At 48.1% G+C, this 24,796-nt stretch overlaps 1 protein-coding gene across 2 annotated transcripts in view; it reads left to right on the top strand.

Moving 5' to 3' along the window:
- Positions 1 to 24,796, top strand: part of B4GALT1 (beta-1,4-galactosyltransferase 1) — a 53,844-nt gene that overhangs the window by 21,332 nt on the left and 7,716 nt on the right. The window contains exons 2-4 of one of the 2 annotated variants that reach the window (XM_032396773.1): positions 9,523 to 9,758; positions 16,699 to 16,863; positions 24,047 to 24,234. In XM_032396773.1, the coding sequence (XP_032252664.1) occupies positions 9,523 to 9,758; positions 16,699 to 16,863; positions 24,047 to 24,234 (589 nt within the window). The remainder of the gene's footprint in view (positions 1 to 9,522; positions 9,759 to 16,698; positions 16,864 to 24,046; positions 24,235 to 24,796) is intronic. The other variant, XM_032396774.1, reaches the window with a different exon arrangement.

The raw sequence follows: 24,796 nt of genomic DNA on the forward strand, positions 1-24,796 counted from the left end.
CGCCGCCTTGGATCAGTTGGTGGCTCCCTGGAACCCTAGATTAAGGATTCTGAGACAGTCTTGGTGGGCACAGCAGAGAGAGAGTAGAGGGATGTGTGTAGCTGCGATTTGCTGTCCACTGTGTAGATACATCCATGAACGTCAGAACCCTAAAGGATTAATGAGGGGAAGATAAGGGTTAATTTTTGTTTTTTAAGATTTTATTTATTTGTCAGAGACAGAAAGAGAGAGCACAAGCAGGGGGAGCGGCAGGCAGAGGGAGAAGCAGGCTCCCCGCTGAGCAAGGAGCCTGATGCGGGGCTTGATCCCAGGACCCTGGAATCATGACCTGATCCACACTTAACCGACTGAGCCACCCGGGCACCCTTAATCTCCTTTCTAAACCCTGGCTCCAGGCAACCACTTTTGTCTCTATAGATTAGCCTTTTATGGACATTTACCTTTTTTTTTTTTAAAGATTTTATTTATTTATTTGACAGAGAGAGACATAGTGAGAGAGGGAACACAAGCAGGGGGAGTGGGAGAGGGAGAAGCAGGCTTCCCGCTGAGCAGGGTGCCCGATGCGGGGCTCGATCCCAGGACCCTGGGATCATGACCTGAGCCGAAGGCTGACGCTTAACGACTGAGCCACCCAGGCGCCCCGACATTTACCTTTTTGACTAGGGCCTTTCCCTGGAATTTTTGACATTCTCTTAAGGATGGTCTTTTTTGCCAATCCAGGAGTGTCCTTGAGAAAGCCTCAATCCCTCTGTCCTTCATTTTCCCTCATGCGCAGCCTTGGGCCTGAAACGTAATCCTTTAAAAATTTTTTTTCTACCTTTTTATTTGTTTTTCCTCTCTTTTATTTTTTTTTTTTTAAAGATTTTATTTATTTATTTGACAGAGAGAGAGAGGGAGAGAGCACAAGCAGGGGGAGCAGCAGAGGGAGAGGGAGAGGGAGCCCGTTGTGGGGCTCGATCCCAGGACCCTGAGATCACGACCTGAGCCGAAGGCAGACGCTTAACCGACTGAGCTACCCAAGTGCCGTATTTTATTTGACTTTTTAAAGCTCTATGTGGGGCTTGAACTCACAACTCTGAGATCAAGAGTCGCATGCTATACTGTCTGAGCCAGGCAGGCACCTCTGAAACATAATTCTTAAGGTCCCTCAGCCGTGATCTGCCAGGACTCTTCAGGGTTTTGGTTTGAGGTGGATCCTGACCCTTCAAAGTGGTAGAATCTGACATTGGCTTTGTTCCCTTAGGTTTAGGCCTTGGTACTCTTGGTGACTGAATCCTGGACTGAGTGACCACTCAGGGCTTTTCTGGTGATGTCTTGACCCACCTCAGACTGAGTTTTGGGGTTATTCTCTCAAGGAACAAATGGTATTTGGTGAAGAGCCTGTTTCATGTGGCTGTGTGAGGTTCAGATGAGGGAATGCAGTGTTTTCATTAGGTTAGGCTGTCCACTGCCACAAAGTCTCAAATTATAGGCCTAGAACCTGGAGGAAACTCATTTTAAAATTGAGGGTGGGGGCTATGTCTCTAGATCACAAATCAGTTGCTATCCCTGGACACAAAAAGGCATATTTAGGGACGCCTGGGTGGCTCACTCAGTTAAGTTTCTGCCTTTGGCTCAAGTCATGATCTTAGGGTCCTGGGATCGAGTCCCGCATCGGGCTCCTTGCTCAGTGGGGAGCCTGCTTCTCCCTCTGCCTGCCGCTCCCCCTCCTTGTGTTCTCTCTCTCTCTCTCTGATAAATAAATAAAATTTTTTTTAAAAAAGGCATATTTAGAGCCTAGGAAGGAGAGTGTTTTTGGGCTTGGTTGCGTTGGTCATAGATGTGTAATTAGGACAACAGTCTAGATTCTCAAACATCAAATGCCAGATGGTTCCCTGCCCTGTTAGTTCTGGTTCTTAACCCATAGTTTAACAAGTGCTGTGTGGGTCAACATACATTTGTGGATCCTACTCTACCAGAAACTGTCCCAAGGACAGAAAGAAATGGGACACAACCCTTGCCCTCAAGGAGAGGAGGGTCTAATTGAGGGAGCAGGTAGACAAACTGGCGCCCTCACCCCGAAGGGCTCTAATGTAGGCTTGTAAAGTTTGTAATGTTGGTTTGTAAAGTTTTTGTAAAGTTTGTGAACTTTACGTCGAGTTTTCTCTGGCATGCATAGCGGGGACTGATTCATCCCAGGGGCTCAGGGAAAGGTCTGAAGAGGGGACAACATTTGGTTTGAACTTTGAAGGATTGTTACCTTACCTCTTTCACAAAGGTTTTCGATGTAGCTTATAAGGATACATAGTGTAAAAAGGACAGATATAAATAAAATCAGAAAAAGAGAAAATGTGATTTAGAAAGTTAAAGACCGGGGAAGAGTTAAAATGTAGATATTCACACCTTACGGCCCAACATAGTTATTACATCTGTCCCTTTGCAAAAGCCAAAAGTGAAACACATTCTGTTCTAAGTATTGTCAGAGAGCAGAAATGTACAGTAGTTCCTGAGTGTAGATTGTTTTTCTTGGTACCCACTCTTTTTTTAACTTTTATCTTTTTCATTTAAAAAATTTTTTTAGAGAGTGAGTGGGAGAAAGAGCACGCGCGAGCATGCGAGTTGGGGGGAGGGGCAAAGGGAGAGGAGAAGAGAAAGAATCCTCAAGCAGACTCCACACTGAGCGCAGAGCCTAACACGGGGTGATCTCACCACCCTGAGATCATGACCTGAGCCGAAATCAAGAGTCAGACACCCAACCGATTGAGCCACCCGGGCACCCCTCTTGGTACCCACTCTTAAAGAGCTTCATGGGGGTGGGAGGGAGGTGGTGGTTAATGGGTGAACCTGTAAACCACCATTTCTCAAAGTATAGTTCAGGGACCTGCATTAAAGTTGTCTAAAGTGCTCGTTAAAATGCAGAGTCCTGGGCCTCAGTCCCAGACTTACCAAATGGGAAGCTCTGGGGAGTAGAAGCCAGGAATCTGCAGTTTTATGTGCTTTCCCAAATGATTGCTCTTGCACTGCACAGTTTGAACCTCTATAATAGAAGAAGACCTCACCAGTATTTTGAAAGCCAGTGCAGTAGCAAATAAGAGTACTTGGCCTTGGGGTGCCTGGCTGGCTCAGTCAGAACATGCGATTCCTGATCTCAGGGTCGTGAGCCCCACGCTGGGTGTACAGATGACTAAAAAAAAAAATAACTTTAAAAATAAACTTAAAAAAAAAAAAGAATACTTGGCCTTTGTTTGAAGATTGGGTAGGAATTTAATGGGGGAGAGAGCAGAGTGCAAGAAAGGGCCGTTTCACTGACCTGGATGGTTCATTGGTGGCAAGGTCACTTTCAGGTGATATTTTGGAAGACCTACAAAATGTAGCAGTTCAGGCACATGGCAGGGCCACTTCTAAGCACAGATAGAGGAGTAACGGATGCCACTGTTCTCGATTAGTCCAGCTTCCTCTTGGCCACCTGGGCTCTGCTCTGCAGACCTCCTCTGGCAGGCTCTTTTATTTTTTGAGCAAATACTTTGTTTTTTTCTGTGCCCCCAAGTGCAGGGTTCTGAGACCACAAATGTGTTCTGCTTCCTGTTGAAAAAGCATTCCCGTAGCCCTGGGGTCTAGTAGTGGCTTGGTTGGTGAGTTGGCAGAAAGAACAGTGGCTGTTGAAATTGCGTTGAGTGTATGGTGTGCTTGAGACATATCAAGTCAGCGTTAGCACTAGATTATTCCTCTTTTCTAGTCACTGAATTGTATGTTTTGAAATCTTTATTTTGGAAGACACTTATTGGGAAGGGGATGAAAGAGGGGGTCACACTTCCTTCCTTGGGTTATATTTTAAAATAGTTATTGTTTAATTTTAAAGATAGACCCAAAGGTATAAAGAAAAATACCACGAACATCTGGTTTAAGAAATAAATCATTTCCAATACTTTCGAAGCCTTTGGGAGCTTGATTTTAAAATTTAATGAGTAATGGTTATCATGAGACTTGAGAAGTCCCTTCTGGTGGCTCTCTGTCCCCTGCTCTTACATCAAATTTCCTCGAAGCGTATCGAAAGCCTCTGAGTTGCTTGTGTCAGTAGTGGGTAAGCAGGGAGCATAGCTGTGTACTTCCTCTCAGGTAAGATCTGTTGGTATACTCTGTGTCCACGGCAGCCAAGCGGCCACAACTCGTGCGTGATGAGTCCTCTCTGAGACGAGCTGCTTCTGTGCAGCTTTCTCCTTGACTCTATTCACTGGCACTGGAGTTAACACCCCTTCCTTCGTGCCATTTCAGCTGTTCTCACCACTGTCATCCTCACCCTGGTTTGCTGGTCTCCCTCCCCTCTAAGAGCAAAGAACTCTTCTTCACCCAGCCCTGCTGCTCCCTGCCTGGCACCAAGCAGCCTGGCCCTGTGCAGTAGAGGGTGCTTCTCATTTCTAGTCTGAGGGGCCACAAGGAGCACCATGAGTTCATGGGACCACTGCAGACAGCTCTCACCTCAAGCCTGGGGATTTGGTAGGACCTGGCTTCCGGCGCATATCTGGCCTTCAGGAGATTGGTACAGAGAAAAATGGTCTACTCACATGAGCCTGTGAACAGCGCTGTGGTTGAGGGGGAGATAGTTTGAAGAGGCGCTATGTCACACTGTCGGGGCTGAGTCTGGGCCAAGGAAGACAGGCCGGCACCCCAACTTGAGGACAACAGAGCTCTGGGCACTGCCGCGTCTCACAGTTCCCATGTGTTTGAGCTTCAGTACCCGGGAAAGTTTCACAAGAAACTTAGGAGCCAGATCCCGTGGCTGTCAGTATGGGATTTTTTACAAATTGAATTTAAAATAAATCAATTCAGTCTCAAAATCTACCATGATCATTACATCAAAGGACATTTTAACATTTAGAGTAAGAAGCCCTTGACTTTGGAAGAAAGGGCATTCCGATACATTGATTACACTTCCGCTTAATGAAGAACAATGTACAATGTCTTTACTTTTACCATTTTGTGACAGGCTGGTGAAACATCGTCTCACGACCCAGCGTCAAGTCAGAGATTGTATCTTGCGCCACTGGCCAGTCAGCTGGGGAGCGGTGACTAGATGTTCCAGCCTGTTTTGCTGAGGATAGTGAAAGGAACGAGCGGCTCCAGCATGAAAGGGAGACAGGGAGTCCGTGCTGGGTTGACTCTAGATTAGCCGGGCTTTGATGGAGGGGCATGTGTGTGTTTGGGTTTGCCGTGCCGGGCAAGGGAGCAGTGGAATTTGTCTGAGTTGAGCTCACACATTGAAGTTATTGAGCGCCTTACACGCAAGGCCGTGACCTGGACTCCCAGCCGAGAGGCCCACGTGGCGGGGCTTTAGCGGGGGGAGCCGAGGACAGGCTCACATCTGCTCAGCTGCTTACGTAACCCTGCTTCCAGCTCCCAGAGCCAAGAAAACACACAAGCCAGCCCAGCGGGGCCTAGGGCCTGTGGTAGCACACGCCATGCGCCGCCCAGCAAGGGAGCCTCAGCTCAGCGTGAGGACTGTCATGAAGCCCTCATCCTCTGCTTCCTCCCCTTGCCCCTCTCTGAGGCCCCTGGCAGTGGCTCTGAGATCTGATAGCAGTTCGTTGTGGTTCTGGGCAGAGCTGGTCACTGCCCTCCTGGAGTCCGAGCTCTCTGGATTTTCTCATTGGGACAGCGCCAGGCACGCCGTGGAGGACAGCCCCTGCTGCATGGCAGGGTTGTGCAGGGCACTCAGGGAGGCCTCCTGACTGGCACTGGACCCAGGAGGCATTTGGCTCTAGGTCTGCAGCTGCCGCCGACTGCTGAGGACTGACCAAGCTCAGGCGTGAGCCACAGGGCTCTCGGGGCTGTAGAGGCTTCAGAGAAAGCCAGCAGGTGGGGAAAGAATTGCCACGGATAGCAGGATTGGGGATCAGGGTGCTCTGGATGTGTCGCAGACATGCTGGGGGTTGTGAGAAGGGCCGAGAGAGGAGCAGGAGAGTGAGAAGAGGCTGTTGAGTAATAAAGCCCTGCATGAAGCCATTGGAGGAGCAAGTCCCTTAGACAGCTTTAAACCGGGGTAGTTTTCACTTAGGTTCTGCCACCCCCTCAGCAGGGAGCTCCTTGAGGTCAGGAACTGTCTTGACTCTTCTGTCACCTCCCCTCCTCCACTGGGCACACAATCTGGCACACAGTAGGTGCCTAGAAAGTGTTCATTAAAACAAATTGGAAGTGGCTTTGACACATACCATAGGAAAAGTTGGCATTAAACACTTCAAAAAAGAGTCTGGTTTGGCACTTGAGCAGGTGCCCATGGATTGTCACATGCTCTTGGCGCCTCCTGTGTGTGAATGAGTGTGCTGGGTTTGGGGAAGGGGAGGGGGAATAGAAGATGGACCACCTAGGGTATCAGCTCCCACAGTCTGGTGGATAGCGGTGTCACTTGGCCGAGGAAACTCTGGAGCAGAGGCAGGTTTGGCCATAGGTGATGATGGGATTGGGGGTGAATAAGAGTTCGTTTGGTGCCGGTTGGATCCCAATCCTGCAATCTCCAGATGGGAAACCAGTATCCTGAGAGTGGGTGACACTTGCCATCCAGCAAGTCACTGGTGGAGCTGAACCAGCACCCGGGCAGCCTTTCTCCTGTCCAGGTCTTCTACCTCAGGACCGCCTTTTTGGAACCCCCCAATGGGCAAAACTAAGATGCTTTCCAGCCCGCAGGTGTCTGCTCTTGGGAGGTTGGGCAGACCAAGTGTGAATTCCTGTCTTCTGGGTTAGTTTCAGAAAATATGAGCAAGTTGGTAGCGTGACAGTCCAGATGCCTCTTGGGTTCCCAAAAATGGAGTTATGTTTAGCAGCATCTTCAGAACCAGAGGTAGGGTGGGGCTGCAGGGAGGTGCAGGGTGATGTTGCAGATGTTGTGGGGCCCTGTGAAGTGAGAAGAGCCCAGTGACTATCTTCTTTTCATGTTTTTCACAAGTGCACTGGGCTGCAGGGCCTCCCAGAAGCTTTGCCAGGGTCGAGCAGCCCAGGCCTACTGGACCTTATGGGGAAGGGCTATCTCCACGAAAGCCCCAAAGCTCGTGAAGATGAGAGATTCAGCTCCCCATTGCCCAGTCACCTGGGCTGCTTGTGATTTACCTCTGTCCTTCCCCAGATTGGCCAACTCATTCCCTAGGGGAGTAGCCTGAGATTCCATATTTTTTACGAATTGCCTCGCATGATTCTGATGATGGGTTTGAGAAAAACTGGTTCAGGTGACCCCTTACTTTGTCCTGGAGCATAGTACCCCCTCACCCAAGGGCACCCTGAGAAGTTGGAACTGGGTCAGTTGTGTGAGGTGAGGCCTCTGTGCCCCTGCGCCGGGGCGTCTGCTGTCTGAGCTTTGGTAACGAAGAGAGCAAAAGGACAAAGCTAGATCGGGGCTTTATTAATTTTAAGATTCTGTTCTGTCTTTTAATGCAAAAGTCTGTTGTTACAGGAAAGAAGGAAGGGCATTTCTGGCAAAGAGAAAAGTGTGGACATAGGCATGGTTTATTGGAATGGGGAGGGAGGTAGAGCTGACTGAAGGGCCTTGTGCCAAGCTAAGAGGTTTGGCCTTACTTCTTAAAGACTACACGGCCTGTGAGCCATCAGAGGTTTTTTTTGTTTTGTTTTTTTTTTTTTTAGCAGGAAAGTAATATGATCAGATCTGCGTCTCAGAAGAAAATAAATGGATGGGAATGGGTCCAATGATGGTGGAACTGAGTCAGCATTGGAGGGCGGGAAGGTGTGAGAAGTACCAGGGGATGCTGAGGAGGAGGAAATGGGGAGTCTGCACCTGCTGACAGGCAAGAGGAGCAAGAATCACAGCTTCTTTTTCTGGGGCTCGTTTCAGGGGGGTGAGTGATCTCTGGGCACAAGGGGTGCTTGGAGTGCCACATATTATTGATGAACAAATAGGGCAACGGAGTGATGCGTGCTGGGCCTCGGGTGAGTCTCACTAGCATGTTTCAGGTGAACTTGATCCCAGTTTGTGGTGCGAATTCTCACCTCTATTCTGTAGTTGCCTTTGTTCTTGTGGCTACTTGGCTTATTATGCTAGAGTAACAATTCTGAAAATATGTTCCCTGGTTGAGTGGTTCTATGGCCAAATACGTTTGAGAAAAGGTAGGTTATATAAAGTGAAGGGGATTTCTTGACTGCACAACTTCTCAGAGCCTTTGCTGTGCCTCATACTTTTCAGAAGCAAGATTTAGTATGCTTATTTGACCAGGGGACATGTTCTTCCATTGAGCGTTTTACTGGAATTATTGTTTCCTGTAACCTACTTTGAGAAAGTCTGGCCTACAGGGAATACTGGGGCTCTGGGTTTGAGTTTTTTTTTTTTTTAAGATTTTATTTATTTATTTGAGAGAGAGAGCATGAGAGAGAGAGAACATGAGCATGGGGGAAGGGACAGAGGCAGAGGGAGAAGAAGCAGACTCCCCGCTGAGCAGGGAGCCCAACTCGGGACTCGATCCCAGGACCCCAGGATCATGACCTGAGCCAAAGGCAGATGCCTAATCGACTGAGCTACCCAGGTGCCCTGGGTTTGAGTATTGACTCTGTCCCCAGTTTCCTGTGTGTTCCTGGGCCTGTTACCTTTTCCCTGCCCTCACCTTGCATGCCACAGGAGGGGCGGTCCCCAGCTGAGGAGTGCAGTCCTCTCCTAGCTCCACCTTAGGAAACGAGGACTTCCATGTCTGTATCTGGATCATGACCTTGGCCTCTCCCCCTACTCCTAACCTATCACTACCTCAGAATCCACCATCCACGTCTCATCGATTTTTCTTCTAAGCCAAGAGCTCTCTTACTATTCTCTCATCTGGAGCTGTATTCTTCCAGGCTAGAAACTTGGGGGACCTCTCTGACTTTTCCTCTCTTATTCATCCCCTTTGTTACTCCACGACCTACGTTTACTAAGCATTCTTCTTTGATGTTCTTTTCTGCTGTTTCTCTTCTCCGTTTCCCCGTACTCTGCTCTGGGTCTCAGTTCCTCCAGTCCCTACCCCTGGAGTTTTTTTTAAATCTGTGCATCAAGTGCCTTCCTGAGACATGGGTTACTCACACCGCTTCTTGCTACCTTCTGATTTGAGGCTGATTTCCACAACACCATCCTCCCCAACACACACATACACACCTTTTCCCAACTAGGCTAGGTTCAGAGTCGATGGAAGTCATTTGTGCAAGGTCACACAGTTGGGAGGTGGCAAAGTTAGGTCTCAATCTCAGGATTCCTAAAAAAGTGCTTTCTCATCCATTTTCTCTGATCCTTATAACAACCTTTCAGGAAGTCTAAGCAGCAATCACTCCATTTCCAGTTAGAGCTGAGAAACCTAGAATCTCAGGGGGAGCGGGTCATGGGCAGTTGAGTGCTTCATAGGGTGACCAGCTGTCCGGCTTTACCTGGTCCTGAGGGGTTTCCTGGGATGGTTGGTCATGCTAGTGCTGGATGTAAGTGCCTTTTTCATTGTCACACTGCGTCCCAGGAGGATATGTCTCCTGAGGCTGTGGCGTGGGGGAACCCTATAGCCTGCTAACTTCTCCTTCCTTCCACCTCTCTAGTCGGCCCCATGGTGATCGAGTTTAACATGCCTGTGGACCTGAAGCTTGTGGAGAAACAGAACCCAGAGGTGAAGGTGGGCGGCCGCTATGCCCCCAAGAACTGCATCTCTCCCCACAAGGTGGCCATCATTATTCCATTCCGTAACCGGCAGGAACACCTCAAGTACTGGCTGTATTACTTGCACCCAATCCTACAGCGTCAGCAGTTAGACTACGGCATCTATGTTATCAACCAGGTGAGGTGTGGGAAGATGGAGTGAGGGAGGGAGTGTGTGTGTGTTTGCGCACATGTGCGCACATACACGCACGCAAGTATGTGAGTAGTGAGGGTTAAGAGAAAGAACGTGATACTAGACATATGGCATTTTATAACCCCGCCGCCATCATCCTCCTTAAGCAATGCAGATAAACTAAATACCATACAACTTGCTTGCTTCTTGCTGTCTGCTCTTTAGGCAAGGGTAATTGCTGGGGTATTTTGTTTTCTTTTTGCTGCAAGTGTCCTTCCAGCAAAATTGAGAGAAAAATGACAATCCTAATTTTCCCAAAGTAAAGCACTGATTATTTCCTGTCTTTGGGTAGCTGTGTATTTTCCTTCAAAAAAAATAAAAACACCCATTTAAATATCAGAGTTTTAGGCAGCTTCGAAATTATCCAGTCTAACTGTATCTTCTGGGACACCTGCAGGAGATTGCACCCTTAGATCAGGCCTGAATGCCAGCCCCTAGCAAAATAGCTGGGAAAGTCTGATTAGTAGGCCACTGAGCGTCATGTGCCCTGGGCTGGGTCTGAGAAAAGAGAGCTTCTCACTGCATGTCTGATTCATGTGTGTTGAGCTTAGCCGTGCTTATGAAACTAATGTGGAAGACATGTCAGCCTTGAAGTCATGTCAGCATGACCTGGAGAATCAGATTGATCTAGAATGCAGTTTTTAAAAAATAACTGATTTCCAGTTCGTTTAAGAAGTATTATTATTTTTCTAAGAATGTAACTGTGGTGTTTTGAGTTTTTCAAAATACCTAAATTCATATTTTTATAATCTACTAGGTGGAATAACACATTTACCCTGTCTATATACTAAAGTTCATTGAAATTCATCTGAAGAGAACAGTATGCCTAATTCTAAAAGGCTCACTGTCCATTTCATTTCAAGATAAACTCTGGATCTGCTTGAGATAGTAAAATTGTTGGTAGTTGACAGCTTCCGTCAAAGTAGAGGGACTTTGTATGCCTTCCTGGGACCAGTGGGAAGCTGGAAATAGCAGTGTGTCCATCGACCGTTTCTGAGCACTGCCGTGACATAGTGCTGCAGAGAGAGTCTAAAGAAGTAAGGTCCCAGTTCTGTCTGTCCGGAGGCTTCCTTCCTCACAATGCCAAGTGGAACCCTTCCAGGGAATAATTTATTAATAATCCCAAATAGTATGTGACTGGATGGTGGCTGCCAAATGCTTTGGAAGCTCAGAGGGAGGAGAGAGCAGTGAGTGACCTGAAAGAACCAGGATATAAACTGCGTTCTAAGGGCTGGAGGGACATTTGGGCATCTCAGCTGGGCATCTCAATGCAGAGAGGAGCTTTGCATGTTCCCGGAGATAAAGTTGACCACAGGGGTAGGAAAGCAGCAGAGGTGATAGGGCCAGGTGCAGGAGCTGAATCTGTCAGGTAGGGAAGTCCTGTTAAAAGGGAACTGAAGTTTGAGGTGGGGGGAGTAGGTGGCAGGCAAACCCCTCGAGGCTGTTTGAGTCCCCTGGCCAACTGAGGCACAGACCAAGGCCCTCAGAAAATCGGCAGGCAAGACAGCCAGACAGTTGTGGGTCATCTTAGAAGAATATTTGAGAATGTAAGAGAGAATAGGTAAATGCCCTATAAAATCCAAGCCACTTCAATCCAACAAGTATTTGTTTAAGAAAACCCTTTTCATCAAGGAACATTTGTCTGATGCCAATGAACACATGTTGATCATGGCAAGATTCAGGAGCATATTAAAACAATGGCAGTGAGCGCCTAGAAGAGGAAGCCACCATCGCTGGGAGCCAGTAGGGAATCACTGAAAACAAGCCATGCCAGCTTCATCGCCTTCCTCTCTTCCCAGCTATTATACCAGTAGGTGAGGGATACACTGTAGACACAGTGTTGTCAGATCTTACTATGCAAAGCATGGACAGCCTCCCACAAATCGGCCTGAACACAGGATAGACAACTGTGGGCTAGATAGCATATAAATTAGATTAAAATATATACTTGAGTAAAGTGCGTAAAAGAATTAGTGGTGATGCTGAGCTTTTGAATTTAGGTGACCGAGGTCAAGGAAGACTGGAGGGAAGGATGCTAAGGTAGAGATATGTTATATTTTAGGGGAATGGGAGACTTCCCCGTTCAATTACAAAGTCAAAACAAATATTGGACCAGTGAAATTTAGCCGTGATCTTAAATTCCTATGACATAATTTATATAGCTATTTCCCAGGTTTCATACAACAGGTTTCGGAGTACTTTGTACCAGCTAGATGCTCCTGCCTGCCCCAATCCAAGCTGGCAGAACAACTAGACGGTGCCAAGCTGGACGGTGGCACCGCCGTGCTGGCTCACACCGGACGCTGCATAAGACCGGGCTTCTTCCAAAGTGTGCTTTCCGAAATGGAGCTCTGAGGCCACATTTGAAAAATGCTGGATTGAACAACGGGAAGCAGGCTTCATTCCTACACAGCCTTGTGTGCTAGTGTACGTTATAGCCTCCAAAACTGTTCGGCACATGCTGTTTTCTGAGCTTGGCTGACTGGAGATCTGTTTTCCAAGAATTGTCTCAAGCAATGAACGTTCTATGAATTACACTTGGGGGAAAGCAGGCCTAAACCAACACCTCCCTCCCCCCCCATCCCCCACCCAACCCACCTCTTTACTTCCCTAGGATACTGAGACCGCCCCCCCAATCTCTTCCCACTTGCAACTTAACATCGGAAATATTTTATTTTTAGCTTTCCAAACATATTTACATCTTTTTTCCCTCTAGTCTTGTCTTGTCAGTATCACCATCTCACCACCCCCCTTCCATGTCTTTTTGCTTCTCCATCTTTTCCTTCTTTTCTGAGGGTTACCTTTCCACCTTAGGAACATCTTTTCCTCCTTATCTCTCTCTCCCCCAGCTAATCTTATTTATTCTGCTCCAACTCTACCCTGATGATTTCTTTGGGAAAGTGTGATCTGACTTCCAGATAACCGAATCATGAAGAAACTTGAAGTTTGCTCGACCTTTCCAGTAAAGAATATCGTCTGTATGATATCCGTAAAGAGCACATAATAAAGTGGTGAGAGGAAACCTAATCCTTGAAAAGAGGCAGAAGAAGAAACATTTGGAGCATACCCCACTTGCAAATTAGGAATTTCCTCTGTCCTCTCTTGTTATACAAAGAAGAGGAAGAAAGAGAATTGGTAGCATCTGGCTTTGACCCTCATGTAAATAGGCATTCAAGCCTCCCATCATCCCCCTGCCTCAGACACCCTCCTGTCATCTTGACTCTTTGTTCACTGCCTGCCCCATTTAAGATGAGAGAGAAGGAATGCTTGAAGTAGGAGCCTCCGAGACCTCTATTCCAAGGGTTCTCCAACAGGTTTTCTAGCACAGAACCTCCTGCCCTATTAAAATGCTATGCAGTACCCCCAGCAACAGCAGGTCACAGTGGTGCTATTCTACTTGAATGGGACACCCTGTCCCCATCTCTGCTCCTCCCTTCCCCCAGGTAGTATGAAAATGTCTACTCTCTCGCACCCATGAGGAGACAAGGCTCAGCGAGAGGAAGGGACCGGTAGGAAGTCACATAGGTAACAGGAGGGCTCCAGCTCCAGCCCAGCCCCTGTTACCTGGTGCCCTCTCGCAGCCTCAGCGCTCACTCTGTCTTCTGGGCCATTTGGTACCTTCCTTAAAGTCTTTCTCCCAGCTGGGTAGGAGGGCTGGGAGCGAGCTTCCGGCTCGGACTGCCTGGGTTCCAGCTCTGCCACTTCCCCGCGCAGTGACCATAGGCTTGAGTTCTTCAGACCTCTGTTTCCTCATTGGTGGGAGGGAGAGGTTTTGGTATTTGCACATGGGGCCTATAAAGCGCCTGGCACAGGGCGAACCCTCAGTAAACATTAACTGTCCCTGCTATAATTTGCGTTCCTTCTCCCCACTCACCCCTCCTTTCTCCCTGCCTGTTTTTTCTGCCCAGTGCTATAGTGATGAACTCTTTACTGCTCTCCCTGCCTCCTGCTTCACCCATACTCAGTACCAGCCTCAAGACCCTCCCTCCCATTTGTACGGCCTCAATGGGGTCAGAGGATAGTGGATAGTGACAGAAAACAGAATCTCAGGGGACTTAGGGACCATGTCAAGCCCAACAGCTTCTTCCGAGTAGGGTTGTGTCTCAAGCTCCGCACACAGGGATAAGCTTTCATGAGCTTTTGTGGTTCCTACCCGTGTCCATGTTAACCAGTCCCTTTTGGTTTAGGCCCCTCCAATTACCATAACAATTTGCATCTCACAGTAAGTGGGGTGGAGGGGATCGGGGAAGGCTTTACCAGCTGAGATTGCTGTTAGTCCTCTGGTCTTCAGCACTCCTCCTGCCCTCTCCCCGCAGTTTTCGAGCCTCCCCTTCGGCTTCTGGCATGTCCACCCTCTTGGAGCCAAGGGTGCTGCTCTGTGGCAACGCTGTCCCACCTGTGGTCCGACCCTGGGGACTTGGTGCGGCGCTGGATACCAGGACGTCAGAGCAGATGCGGGACGGTCACTGTAACTCCTCATACTTCAATGAGGAAAGGAAACTGTAAAACCACCTAGGCTGAAGGAAAGGCAGGTTACCACCTCGTAGTAAAGGCCGTACATACGAAATAGAGGATGTTTGTGAAGCTAACCAGCATAAAAATTACCAAACGGGTGAGGAATGCAGGCCCGGCTGGTCAGCTAGTTTTGTCATAACCGTGCAGCCTTTGTCCTGAGTCAGGGCCCGGGACCGGTCTCTCCGATTCTGTTTGTGTATCCTCTGGTGCTTCTGATCTCACTAGCTGCCCAAGATCTTTCTAGTTCTGACCATGTTACTCTTTAAGCCCTTGACTATGTCCCCACTGCCTACAGCCAAGGGTCTAAAGGGTCCAAAGCGCCGAGCTTGGTATCTAAGACCGTCTAGGTCCCCCCATGACCTGCCTCTAGTCACTTCCTCCTCAGCCCTCCTTGAGACACACTTGACATGACAGACACACTGGACTCTCCATCTTCACTGAGACACACTCTGTGCTCCCCTCCTTGTGCATTTGCTTACGCTACCCCCTCTGCCCTGTGTGCCTGTCCCCTGTGTTCCTTGACCTAGTTCTTTCTTTCTAGCCACCATTTAACCCCCGGCTCCCCACCCCCACCTTAGCTCTCTGAGACCTTGGAGTAGAGTCAACTTCTCCCACAGGCCACTCGATGCTTTCTAGTGAGGGGTGAGGGCTGATTCTGTGTGTGCATGTTCTCCCTGGCCTGTGGCCTTTAAACCCCAGGCCCCTCAGGTCTGATTCCCTCTGCCTTCCTGACCACATAGCTCCATGCACAGTCCAGTGGTCAGTCAGGGTTTGGAGATAGAAGCTGCTCCCTGTGACTGCTGCCCATTTACTGAACACCCATCCTCAGGACCCCTTGCTCCTGGTTCTCTGGTGAGGTCTGTTCCTCTTGGAAGTGAAGCCTCCTTTCCCAGTCAGGCCAGGTCATGACCCTTGGGAACCAACCTACACAGCCCTTCCCTGGGGCCTCTCTCCAAAGCTTCCTCCTCCTTCCTGACCAGAGCAGGCTGCCTGGGACATTGCCCTCAGGGTGACCTTGCTTTTCAGGAAAAATGCACAGAACCTGCTTTAGCCCCGTGGTCATTGATGGTCATAGACTTTATGGTCCTTTGGACTGAACCTCTTTCATGGTCTTCACTTTGAATTTTGACCCTACCAGCCCCCCAGTAAGGCAGATGGGTACTCTCATTGTTTCTGCTGAGAGAAAGCTCACGAAGGTAAGCAGCTTGCTCGGGGCCCCATGTTGGCTGGGTGGCAGAGCTGGGATTTGGATAGAGATGACCTGAGGCCTAAGGAATGCCTTGCTTTGCCACGTTCAGTCCCGAACACACTCGTTCCCCTCACTGGGTAACAGCTCCATATCCACTTGGCAACAACACCTTGAGTCCCATGGGTCATGAGAGGTGAGTAGCAGCTTTGGAGTAACAGCCTCAAAAGGAGGCTTGCCCAGTTGTCATGCTGACAGGTAAATCCAGGTCTGAAAGCCTGGGGGTGCAGCAGAGCGGGGCCTGCCTGAGGATTCTTTGACTTTGGAATTTTTTTCCCTCTTCCTTCTTGTCTGTGCACTGTTGTGAGGTAGTTCCAGTCTGCTTGTCTGGAACCAAGTATGGCCAGGTTTGGAGACAGCCCTTTGTACCCTCAGTGAGTAAGAGTACTGTCACCACACCTCAGCAACTTATTCCTGTTACTGGGCCAAGTAGCTGGTTCCTACTTGAAGCCAAGACGAGTTAGATTGAATCAGACTCATGGGTCCATCCCATTGTGGAGAAGGACAACTGCCTGGGCCGATGGCCCCCACTGGTTTGGTTTCTGTGTTGGTCTTATCTGTTCACCATCCCCCCATCCCTGCCTTCCATTTTCTCCTGAAGCTGTCAGCACCCAGATTGATGTGTGCAGGAATGGGGCTCGGGAGTAGTAGGGCCAGTCCCATCCTGCAGCACCCCCTTCCTTGAGCACTGGGACGTTCTGGATCCTGGGGCACAGGAGTGTTGTGGGAAGTCTGTGTCCCACCAGAGCTCGTGTGCAGTCCCAGTGACTGGTCGTTTCCTTTGCTGTGTGTTTTCCCCTCTCCCTATCTGTGGCTTGGTCCGTTCTCCTGGGGAATGTGGCAGAGCCCTTACAGGTACTCACAGACATGAATTGCCTCCCTGGACATTGTTCTGGGAAACATCATTTTCCCTATAAACCTGTGATGTCATGACGGGGCGTGACAGCTTCTTAGGAATTTGCCTTTGCCCTGAAACAAGGGTCAGAATGCCCCTCCTCCCCCGCTTTTCTTCACAGCCTTGACATTGCCTCTCTTCCTTACCTCTCTCCCTTGCATCCATCCTTGTCTCTTTTTTTTTCCTTCTAGTGGGGGCCTTTTGCTTTTACTTGTTAATCCTGTTTGTAGCAAAGCAAGCTGAAGGAGGAGCTCCTCTCTGTGATCTGCTTCTTACTCTCCACCTACCTCCTCTTCTGTGCCCTCCACCTCCTAGAGAGAGAGAGAGAGAGGAGTGCCGGCCTAACTCCTGCTGTGACTGCCGTCGCCGCCGCCACCACCACTGCTGCCACCCTGGTAATGTCCACACGCCCCAAATCAAACCTGAGCCCGGGCCCCGGGGTCCCCACGCAAGGTCGTAGTCTCTGTAGGCTCGCTCGGAAATGCTGAGGTTGTGGGGAGCCAGCCTGTCGTGCAGAGGTCTGAGATACTTTGCCTTTAAATTAAGCCACAATTGAGCTCATGCTGTGTGTGTATATCCTTTTGTGTCCGGCATTTTTCTTCAGTTCCGTGTCATCAGCATCTTCCCGTGTTCTCTCATAGCCTTCATAATCTCCACCGTCCGTGCTCCCCTAGTCGTTAAGCACGCAGCTCTACCGTAAGGAACTTAGCCGTCCCTCTACTACAAGGCATTCAGACAATTGCCACTTTCTCGCTGGTGTCAGTGACACCATAACGCATATCCCTGAGGCAGAAGCTTATTTGGTGCTTGCTTGCTTCCACATTTAGAATTGTTTCCACAGGCTAGATTTTCCGGCACGGAATTACGGGTTCAGAAACAGTTTAAACATGTTTCTAGTCCATTATATAAATGGTCAAGTTGCTTTCTGAAAGAGAAGCCCTTTATTTTCTAAAATGTTTTCCTGCAGAAAGTCAGATCTCAGGGCCTCAGATCCAGGGAAGAAGGACATCCTACTATGGCTCCTCTGGAGCTGGAGTTTAAAAACTCTGTTCTCTGTGCTCACCTCCCCCCGAATCCCTGCTGGGCTGTTCTATTCGCTCAGTTCTCTCTGAAGGCAACCTAGGGCTTCTGACCTGTGTTCTAGTCCAGCGGGGGCCAAGGATGTACTCACTCTTGCCAGTTACTTTGGCAAAAAGAGAGCCACCCCCCGACCCCAACTCTCTGACCCTGAAGGGCCCCGTTTCCTTTACTCCCTGGGTGAAGAGCTGAAGTCTCAAGTCCAGGTTTTGTTGAGAGCCCTCTCCAAGCTCGAGGCTACCATATTATTATGGTTAAGAGCGGAGGCCCAACTGCTGTGAAATCATGGGTGAGTGGATATTAGCCTTCCACAAACTCAGCGTTTGTATAATCCCAGCAATTCTCCAGGGATCACCTCCCAGCCAGCCTGTCTACTACCCCGGGGTCCACACGTAGGCCCGCGGGTCAGTCCTGCCACAGGACCGCCCAGCCAGAGCTTCCTCTGCTCTCCTGCCACCCACTGGCCTGTGCCTTTTCTCTTGGTGTCTGATTGGGCACAGAGAAGCATGCAAGGGGCGTTTCAGCAAGCATTTCCACTGACTGTAGCCCTACCTCCAGAGCTGTGGGTTTGAGAGCCTGTGGGTTACTATCGGTGTTGAGAAGGGGGCGTGTGTGTGTGTGTGTGTGTGTTCGTGTGTGTGTGTGTCTTTGTGATGGGCCAGGGCATGTGTATGGGAGCAAAATTGTCTCTCCCATCACATAGAGATTCTGATGCATTGAGTCTTGGCTTTGGCTTGCTGTTTCCAACCTCATTGTTGCTGTGTCTTTTGGTGGAGGAGGGGCCAGGTGGTCAGTCCCCAAGCTGTCATGGTTGGGGGAAGTGTCTACTGGTGTATACACATGGGCCTAACATCCAGGGAAGGCAGGGTGGTTTAACCAATCCTTTAGACTGTTAGAACTTGGTCCAGAGAGGCCATGGCCTTCTGCAGTTGGTCGTGTGTCTTGCCGTAATAAGGAGAAGCCACTCTTGCCTTAACCACAGTCAGGATTTGCCTGGGGATTAGACCAGACTCTGGTACCTATTCTAAAAGCCCCATGAAGGCTGCTTGTGGGTACAGTGCACGTGCCCAGGGAGCAGGTGAGGCACGAAATGGGAACGTGGAGCCCTTGCATTAGCCCTTGGAGGAAGGTGTTCTCTACCTGCCCACCATTACTGCCTACTCTCCGTTTCTCATGTGAATCATGCGACAGCTTCCAAACAGATCTCCCTGCTTTCAGTTGTGGGATAGGGCACAAGTCCCTCCTTGACATGTAAAACATAATCTTTGTTTAAAATCTTCAAGGGCTCCCCATGGCCTAAATAAAAGACAAAGCCTGAGTACATTAGTAGAGTTCTCAGCCTCCCTCTCCCCGGCAGGATTTAGTCCACATTCACCCTCATGTCTTATTCTGGCTTCCCCATTCTGTATTTCTTGTAGCTTCTTGAATGGTTCTTTTTTTCCCCCACAGCCTTGACAAATGCTGCTTTCTCTTCTAGGAACACTCTTCTCATGCTTTTCCAATCCCCTAGGACTTGATCAGTGTCTTCATTTCCACATCAGCCCATTATAATTGCCTGTTTAACTCAGAACTACTCAAAAGCTGGGCCTGTGTCTTTTCCTTTTCTGTATCCCTACAGCTAATAAATGACAAGAATGAATATATGAGATAGAAGGAGAAATATGATCCTTGGTCCTCTTCTGCCTCTGGAGCTAGCCTTTCTCTTTTTTCTTAACTTTTTTTTTCTTTCTGATAATCACTTTATTGAGATATAATTATATACCATACGATTCACCTATTTAAAGTACATAATCCAGTGGCTTTTGGTATATTCAGGAGTTGTGCATCCATCACCATAATCAATTTTAGAATATTTTCATTGCACCAAAAATAAACCTGGTATTTCTTAGCTTCTACATCCCTTCATTTCCCCTGGCCTGGGCAACCACTAATATACTTTGTCTCTATAGATTTGCCTGTTCTGGACATTTCATATAAACAAAATCTTGCAATCTGTGGTCCTTTGTGACTGGCTTCTTTAACTTAATATGATGTTTTCAAGGTTCATCCATGTGATAGCATGTCTCAGTATTCACTCTTTTTTATTGCTGAATAACATTGCGTTGTAGGGATATACTACATTATATTTATCCATTCAGTAGTTGACAGACATTTGGTTTGTTTCTACTTTTTATCTATTTTGAATAATGCTGTTATGAATGTTGTGGACAAGTTTTTGTGTGGACATAAGTTTTCATTTCTCTTGGGTATATACCTAGGAGTGGAATCGCTGGATCATGTGGTAACTCTTTGTTTATCCATCCAGTCTGAGGAGCTGCCAGACTGTTTTCTAAGATGGCTGCACCATTTCACATTCTCACCATCAGTATATGAGGGTTCCGTTTTCAGTGGACATACCACTTGCTCTCCTTAGTATAAATGAGGGCTCTAGAGAAAGGTGTTAACAGTCTTAAAGAGACCAAGTCGCTTCTGATGTTTCTTAGGACATCTGTCCCTGCCATGTAGATCTGCCAGAAAGGCCCTGGGTTTGTTGTTTGAGGTGTCTGAAGGCAGCCTCTTCCTCCTTTCTGCTCCCTGAGGAGCTTGTCCTCTCCCTTCTGGTATTGTTGGCTTTGCTTGACTGACTGTTACACCCATTTTTAGGTACAGGCCCAGTCATAAAAGGTTTATAGGTTTTTCTGTGAGCTTTGATCAGTGAGACAGCTTCTCTGTCCAGCTGTGGGAATGTCATACCATTTTTGTCCTTTCTTCTTTCTTCTATCCTCTCCTTCTCTTAAGAGGAGCCAGTTGCCCTTGACGGAATGGATGTGTATAACTCTTATCTACCAAAGTAACACGAAACCTGTACTAAAAAACTCGGCCTTTCAGAGGGACCCCTGCTCTCAGAGCACCAGTTCCTCTTCATGTGTGACTTCCCGAGCATATCATACCTCTAAAGGTCTCAGACTTTCTCTTGTTGCTATAGAGATTCTCATTTTGTGAGCCACAGGCTAACTCACTTGAGCCCTAATCCTTTTTGGACACCCCCTGCCCCCCGTCAGAGAAGCAGGATTTGGGAAGTTTCTTGAAGCTGATTGGGAAGGACACACACAAACACTAGAGAAGGGGAAGTCTCCATGTTGGATTTCTGGGAGACAATTTGAAAGGTCTGTTCAAGATGGATGGGAAGACCTACTCCTATAATAATGATAGTAGCTGACATTTGTTGCCAGGCAGTGTGGAAAGGTCTGTTCGTGCATTGTCTCATCTAATAAAACTCACCTGTTGGCATCCAAATAACCAGATGAGGAAATGGAGACCTAGAGGTGTGATTTACCCAAAGTCACATAGCTAGGAAGCCAGGAAGTAGGCATTCCTGGGATAAAAATGCATGTGTCAAAAAAAAAAAAAGCATGTGTCCGTCACAGCTATGTATTTGGCGTGGCTGGATGGTAGTGGTGCTTGATAAGTATTTACCTGAGGGAAGGAAGTAGCAGACACACTGGATGCATGTGCCTATTGAGAAGAGGCAGGAATGAAGGCTGGGTGTCTTCCCACCTCCTGTTAGTGGTGGGGTTGGACAGGCTTGCTAGGGCCTGTCTTTCTTATCAAGAAAGTTACCCAAGGTGTTACACCATTTCACCCAAAGAAGCCTAGAGTTGACTTTTCTATAATCCCAGGGGAGGAAGGGGAAGACACATACTTTCCTTATCTACCATTCTGCTGCTCTGATGTTCCTAAGGGCCCTGGTAGGAAATTACACCTGAAAGAATGTACCCCGCCTTCCCCCGCCCCCCTGCCTCCCCCCCCCCCCCCCCACCGAATCACAGAGGTGAAGCCAGGATGAGAGGAGTGATACACAGTTCAGGCTATTTTAGAAAACTGGCTGACTAATTTTAACTGTGGACCAGACACTGAAGTGCCTTATTGAGTTGAAGGAACTGTTATGCCACAAGTAGGGAAAAGGGTAGGATAGATCTGCTCCTTGGGTTTCTCCTCTAGGCTACCATTGTTCTTGGGGTGTGGTGCCAGAGGTGCCCATTCATGGTTCCAAATTGGCAGTTCCTGGGAGAGGAAAAATGCTTAGTATAGTCTCAGTCAGACATCTGCTTAGTTCAAACAGTCATGGCTAGCAGGCCAGCCCCTGTGGTTTGGGCATGGCCATCAAGAGCTCCCTGCCCCTGTTATTAGAGAATGTACCAAGAGAAGGGAGCATTGCGTGGCCACCCTCAGGAGTCTATTACCTGAGTGTGAAAAGGCTTTGTTGGAACACCCTTTGACTTGTTGGAAAAGTGATCAGTGGGGCTGCACTGTGTTTGAAAATATTCAGAGAAAGCTAACTCTTAGGGTCTTCATGGGGCTAGAGGAGCAAGATGGAAAGTACCAGGTGCAGATCTCTCTCCGAATTGCCAGAAGGGGGAAGGGTCTGGGAAGAGTGAAGTAAGTCTGGGTTGGGATGAAGGTTGTTACAAGACTGTTGAGATGTTTAAAAGCATGTAAAACACTTATCCTATACCTTGCATGTCACATCTCCCAGTGAACTTCAGCGGTGTGTTGTAATAATAGTAATTACAACACCTTTATAGTTTTCATATCTAGTTTCTAAACTTTAAACTTCTTTTCGCCTCAAGACTTACAGAGAATTAGCTGAAGGCAGGATTCTGAATGACTCTTAACCGGTGGGTACAACTAAAGAACAGTGTGTGCCATTGGGCTCAGCCTTCTCCTTTCACCGTGTGTGGTTAGAAAGCTTTGTCATGGGCTGAAGGAAGGAGTTCTTGTATAAAATGTTTCCTTAATTCATTCACTGTCCTCTTGGCTGACTTCCTGATACTTGTGTTCCTTGAGTGGCTCATTTCTCGGAGTCACCCAGCTGAGCTGGGTGGCTGTGGCGCTGCCCGTACGCTCTGTACTCGCACAGGCAGCCTGCAGGGCACAGCTTCCAAAGCCTCTCTTGGGGGCCTAGAGAGAGGATGCTGGGGACCCCACCTTTGAGATTGTATAGCCACTGCAGGCCCCTGTGAGATATACTTTCCACCAAAGTTGAAGGCCCTGATCTTGTTGACCCCAAGAGATATTGGGAGAGAGCACTAGGTGAGGACTTCAGCGTTGGGTCCGGCATGGGCTGTGTCACTTTGTACCTTAGTTTCTTCATGGCGTTGTTGCGAGGATTCTGGCTGGGGTGAGAGTACGCGAATGGCAGGGCTTGTGGACCGCTTGCTAGATGTAAGGGTGGCCGTGTTGATGCTGTCACTGTCCTTACTACCCTGGGGCCGGGGTTAAGAGCAGACACTCTTGCTGGTAACCCTGAGGGAGCCCTTTGGCTGAAGCTTCCCAGAATTGTCATCTGCCATTGTTTGTTGAAACCCATCCCTTGGTCTGCTCATCCATCTATCCATCCATCCGTCCATCCATCTATCCATCCATCCATCCAGCAGTTATTTATTGAGCTCTTATAGTATGCCAGGCAGTGTTCTAGGCACTAGGTGAATAAAAAGTTAGAAATACCAGCTTTCATTGAGTTTATATTCTAGTGGGGGGAGCTGAAAATAAGTAAATAAAATATGAAGTATCTTTGCACCAACAGACTTGGTGCTTCGGCACCCAGTGGTTGGCATCCTGAAGCAGGTGTCCTCTTCTCTCTCATACACTCTGTTTCTATCATAGCATGTATCACACAGCTTCCTACCCTAGGTTGTGAACACAATGAGAGCAGAGACTGACTTGGGTTCACCATATTTCTCTGGTACCTAGGGGTTTTTTTTGTTTTTTTTTTAAAGATTTTATTTATTTATCTGACAGAGAGAGATACAGCAAGAGAGGGAACACAAGCAGGGGGAGTGGGAGAGGGAGAAGCAGGCTTCCCGCAGAGCAGGGAGCCCGATGCGGGGCTTGATCCCAGGACTCTGGGATCATGACCTGAGCCGAAGGCAGACGCTTAACGACTGAGCCACCCAGGCGCCCCCTCTGGTACCTAGTTTAATGACAGACACCTGCAAAGGCACACAATAGTCAGACCCATAATCAACCATACAAAGACGGAAGAAGTGGAAAGTCCATAGGTACCAGTTTTCTGGCTATCTTTATGGGAGTTAGTCTATATAAAGTATATTAAATATATGACACATATGTTTAAATGTTTTTTCACCTAACAATACTATCTTGAAAATCATTTCCTTTAAGAGCTTTCTTATTTTTTTAACAACTCTATCCCATTATGTGGATGTTACATAAATTATTTAACCAGTTCCTTAGCAATGCTTATGGCATTGTTTGCAATCTTTTGCTGTGATAAAAATCCCATGGTGAGCAAGTTCATTTTTGCGTATTTGCAAGTCCTACATAATTCAATTCCTAGAAGAGGGAGTGCTGACGCAGGGCATGCCATTTGATTTGTAAAGTGAGAGCAGAAAAAATGAGTGGACTAAGGATCACATGTAGTCGGCAGGTGACCAGTCCGTGTGAGTGTTCTGTTCAGTGGCCTCATGATATCTGATAGCACTTCTTCTGTTTCTGCCCCAGGCTGGAGAAACCATGTTCAACCGTGCTAAGCTCCTCAACATTGGCTTTCAAGAGGCCTTGAAGGACTATGACTACAACTGCTTTGTGTTTAGCGATGTGGACCTCATTCCAATGAACGACCACAACGCCTACAGGTGTTTCTCACAGCCACGGCACATCTCTGTGGCCATGGATAAGTTTGGATTTAGGTAAGAGATATCCACCAGAAGCTATGGAAAACCTGACGACTAGGAAATGCAGCTCCGCCAGCCCAGGAGTATCTCTTTAGGTTCCAGAGGAGAATCCTTCCCCTGAGAATAGGGTGCTTTTTAAGGCCAGAGTCAGTCACGGTTTGAGGAGGAACGTGAAATTCAGAAACACTCATATCCCTGCACATCCAGGCAAGAAGAGTGTTTGTGTTTGGGATGGCTCTAGCCTGGAGGCTCCAAACAGATGCTGTATTTCCTTGCTTTCTTCTATCCCCTCCCCCCCCACCCAGTTTGGGAAGCAAATTGGAATCGTTTCCCCCCAGTAAATTCTTGGGTTTGGGTACCTTAGCAGATGTACCTTGGTACTTAATTAAGAAAGAACATGATACTGTTTCCCTGCAAAGCACAGGCTTCTGTCTGGACATTGGGACCCAGACTTTTCCATCAAAATGCCCCTATTGAGGAGGCCGACTGATGCCTGTCCCCAAGGGCAGCGGTATAATCCAAAGCATATTGTTGTAGGTGGAAAGTATCCTTGTAGTCCTTTTTTTTAATCTTAAAA

The sequence above is a fragment of the Phoca vitulina genome, unplaced genomic scaffold (assembly GCF_004348235.1).
Source record: "Phoca vitulina isolate PV1807 unplaced genomic scaffold, GSC_HSeal_1.0 scaffold94, whole genome shotgun sequence".
Lineage (NCBI taxonomy): Eukaryota > Metazoa > Chordata > Mammalia > Carnivora > Phocidae > Phoca > Phoca vitulina.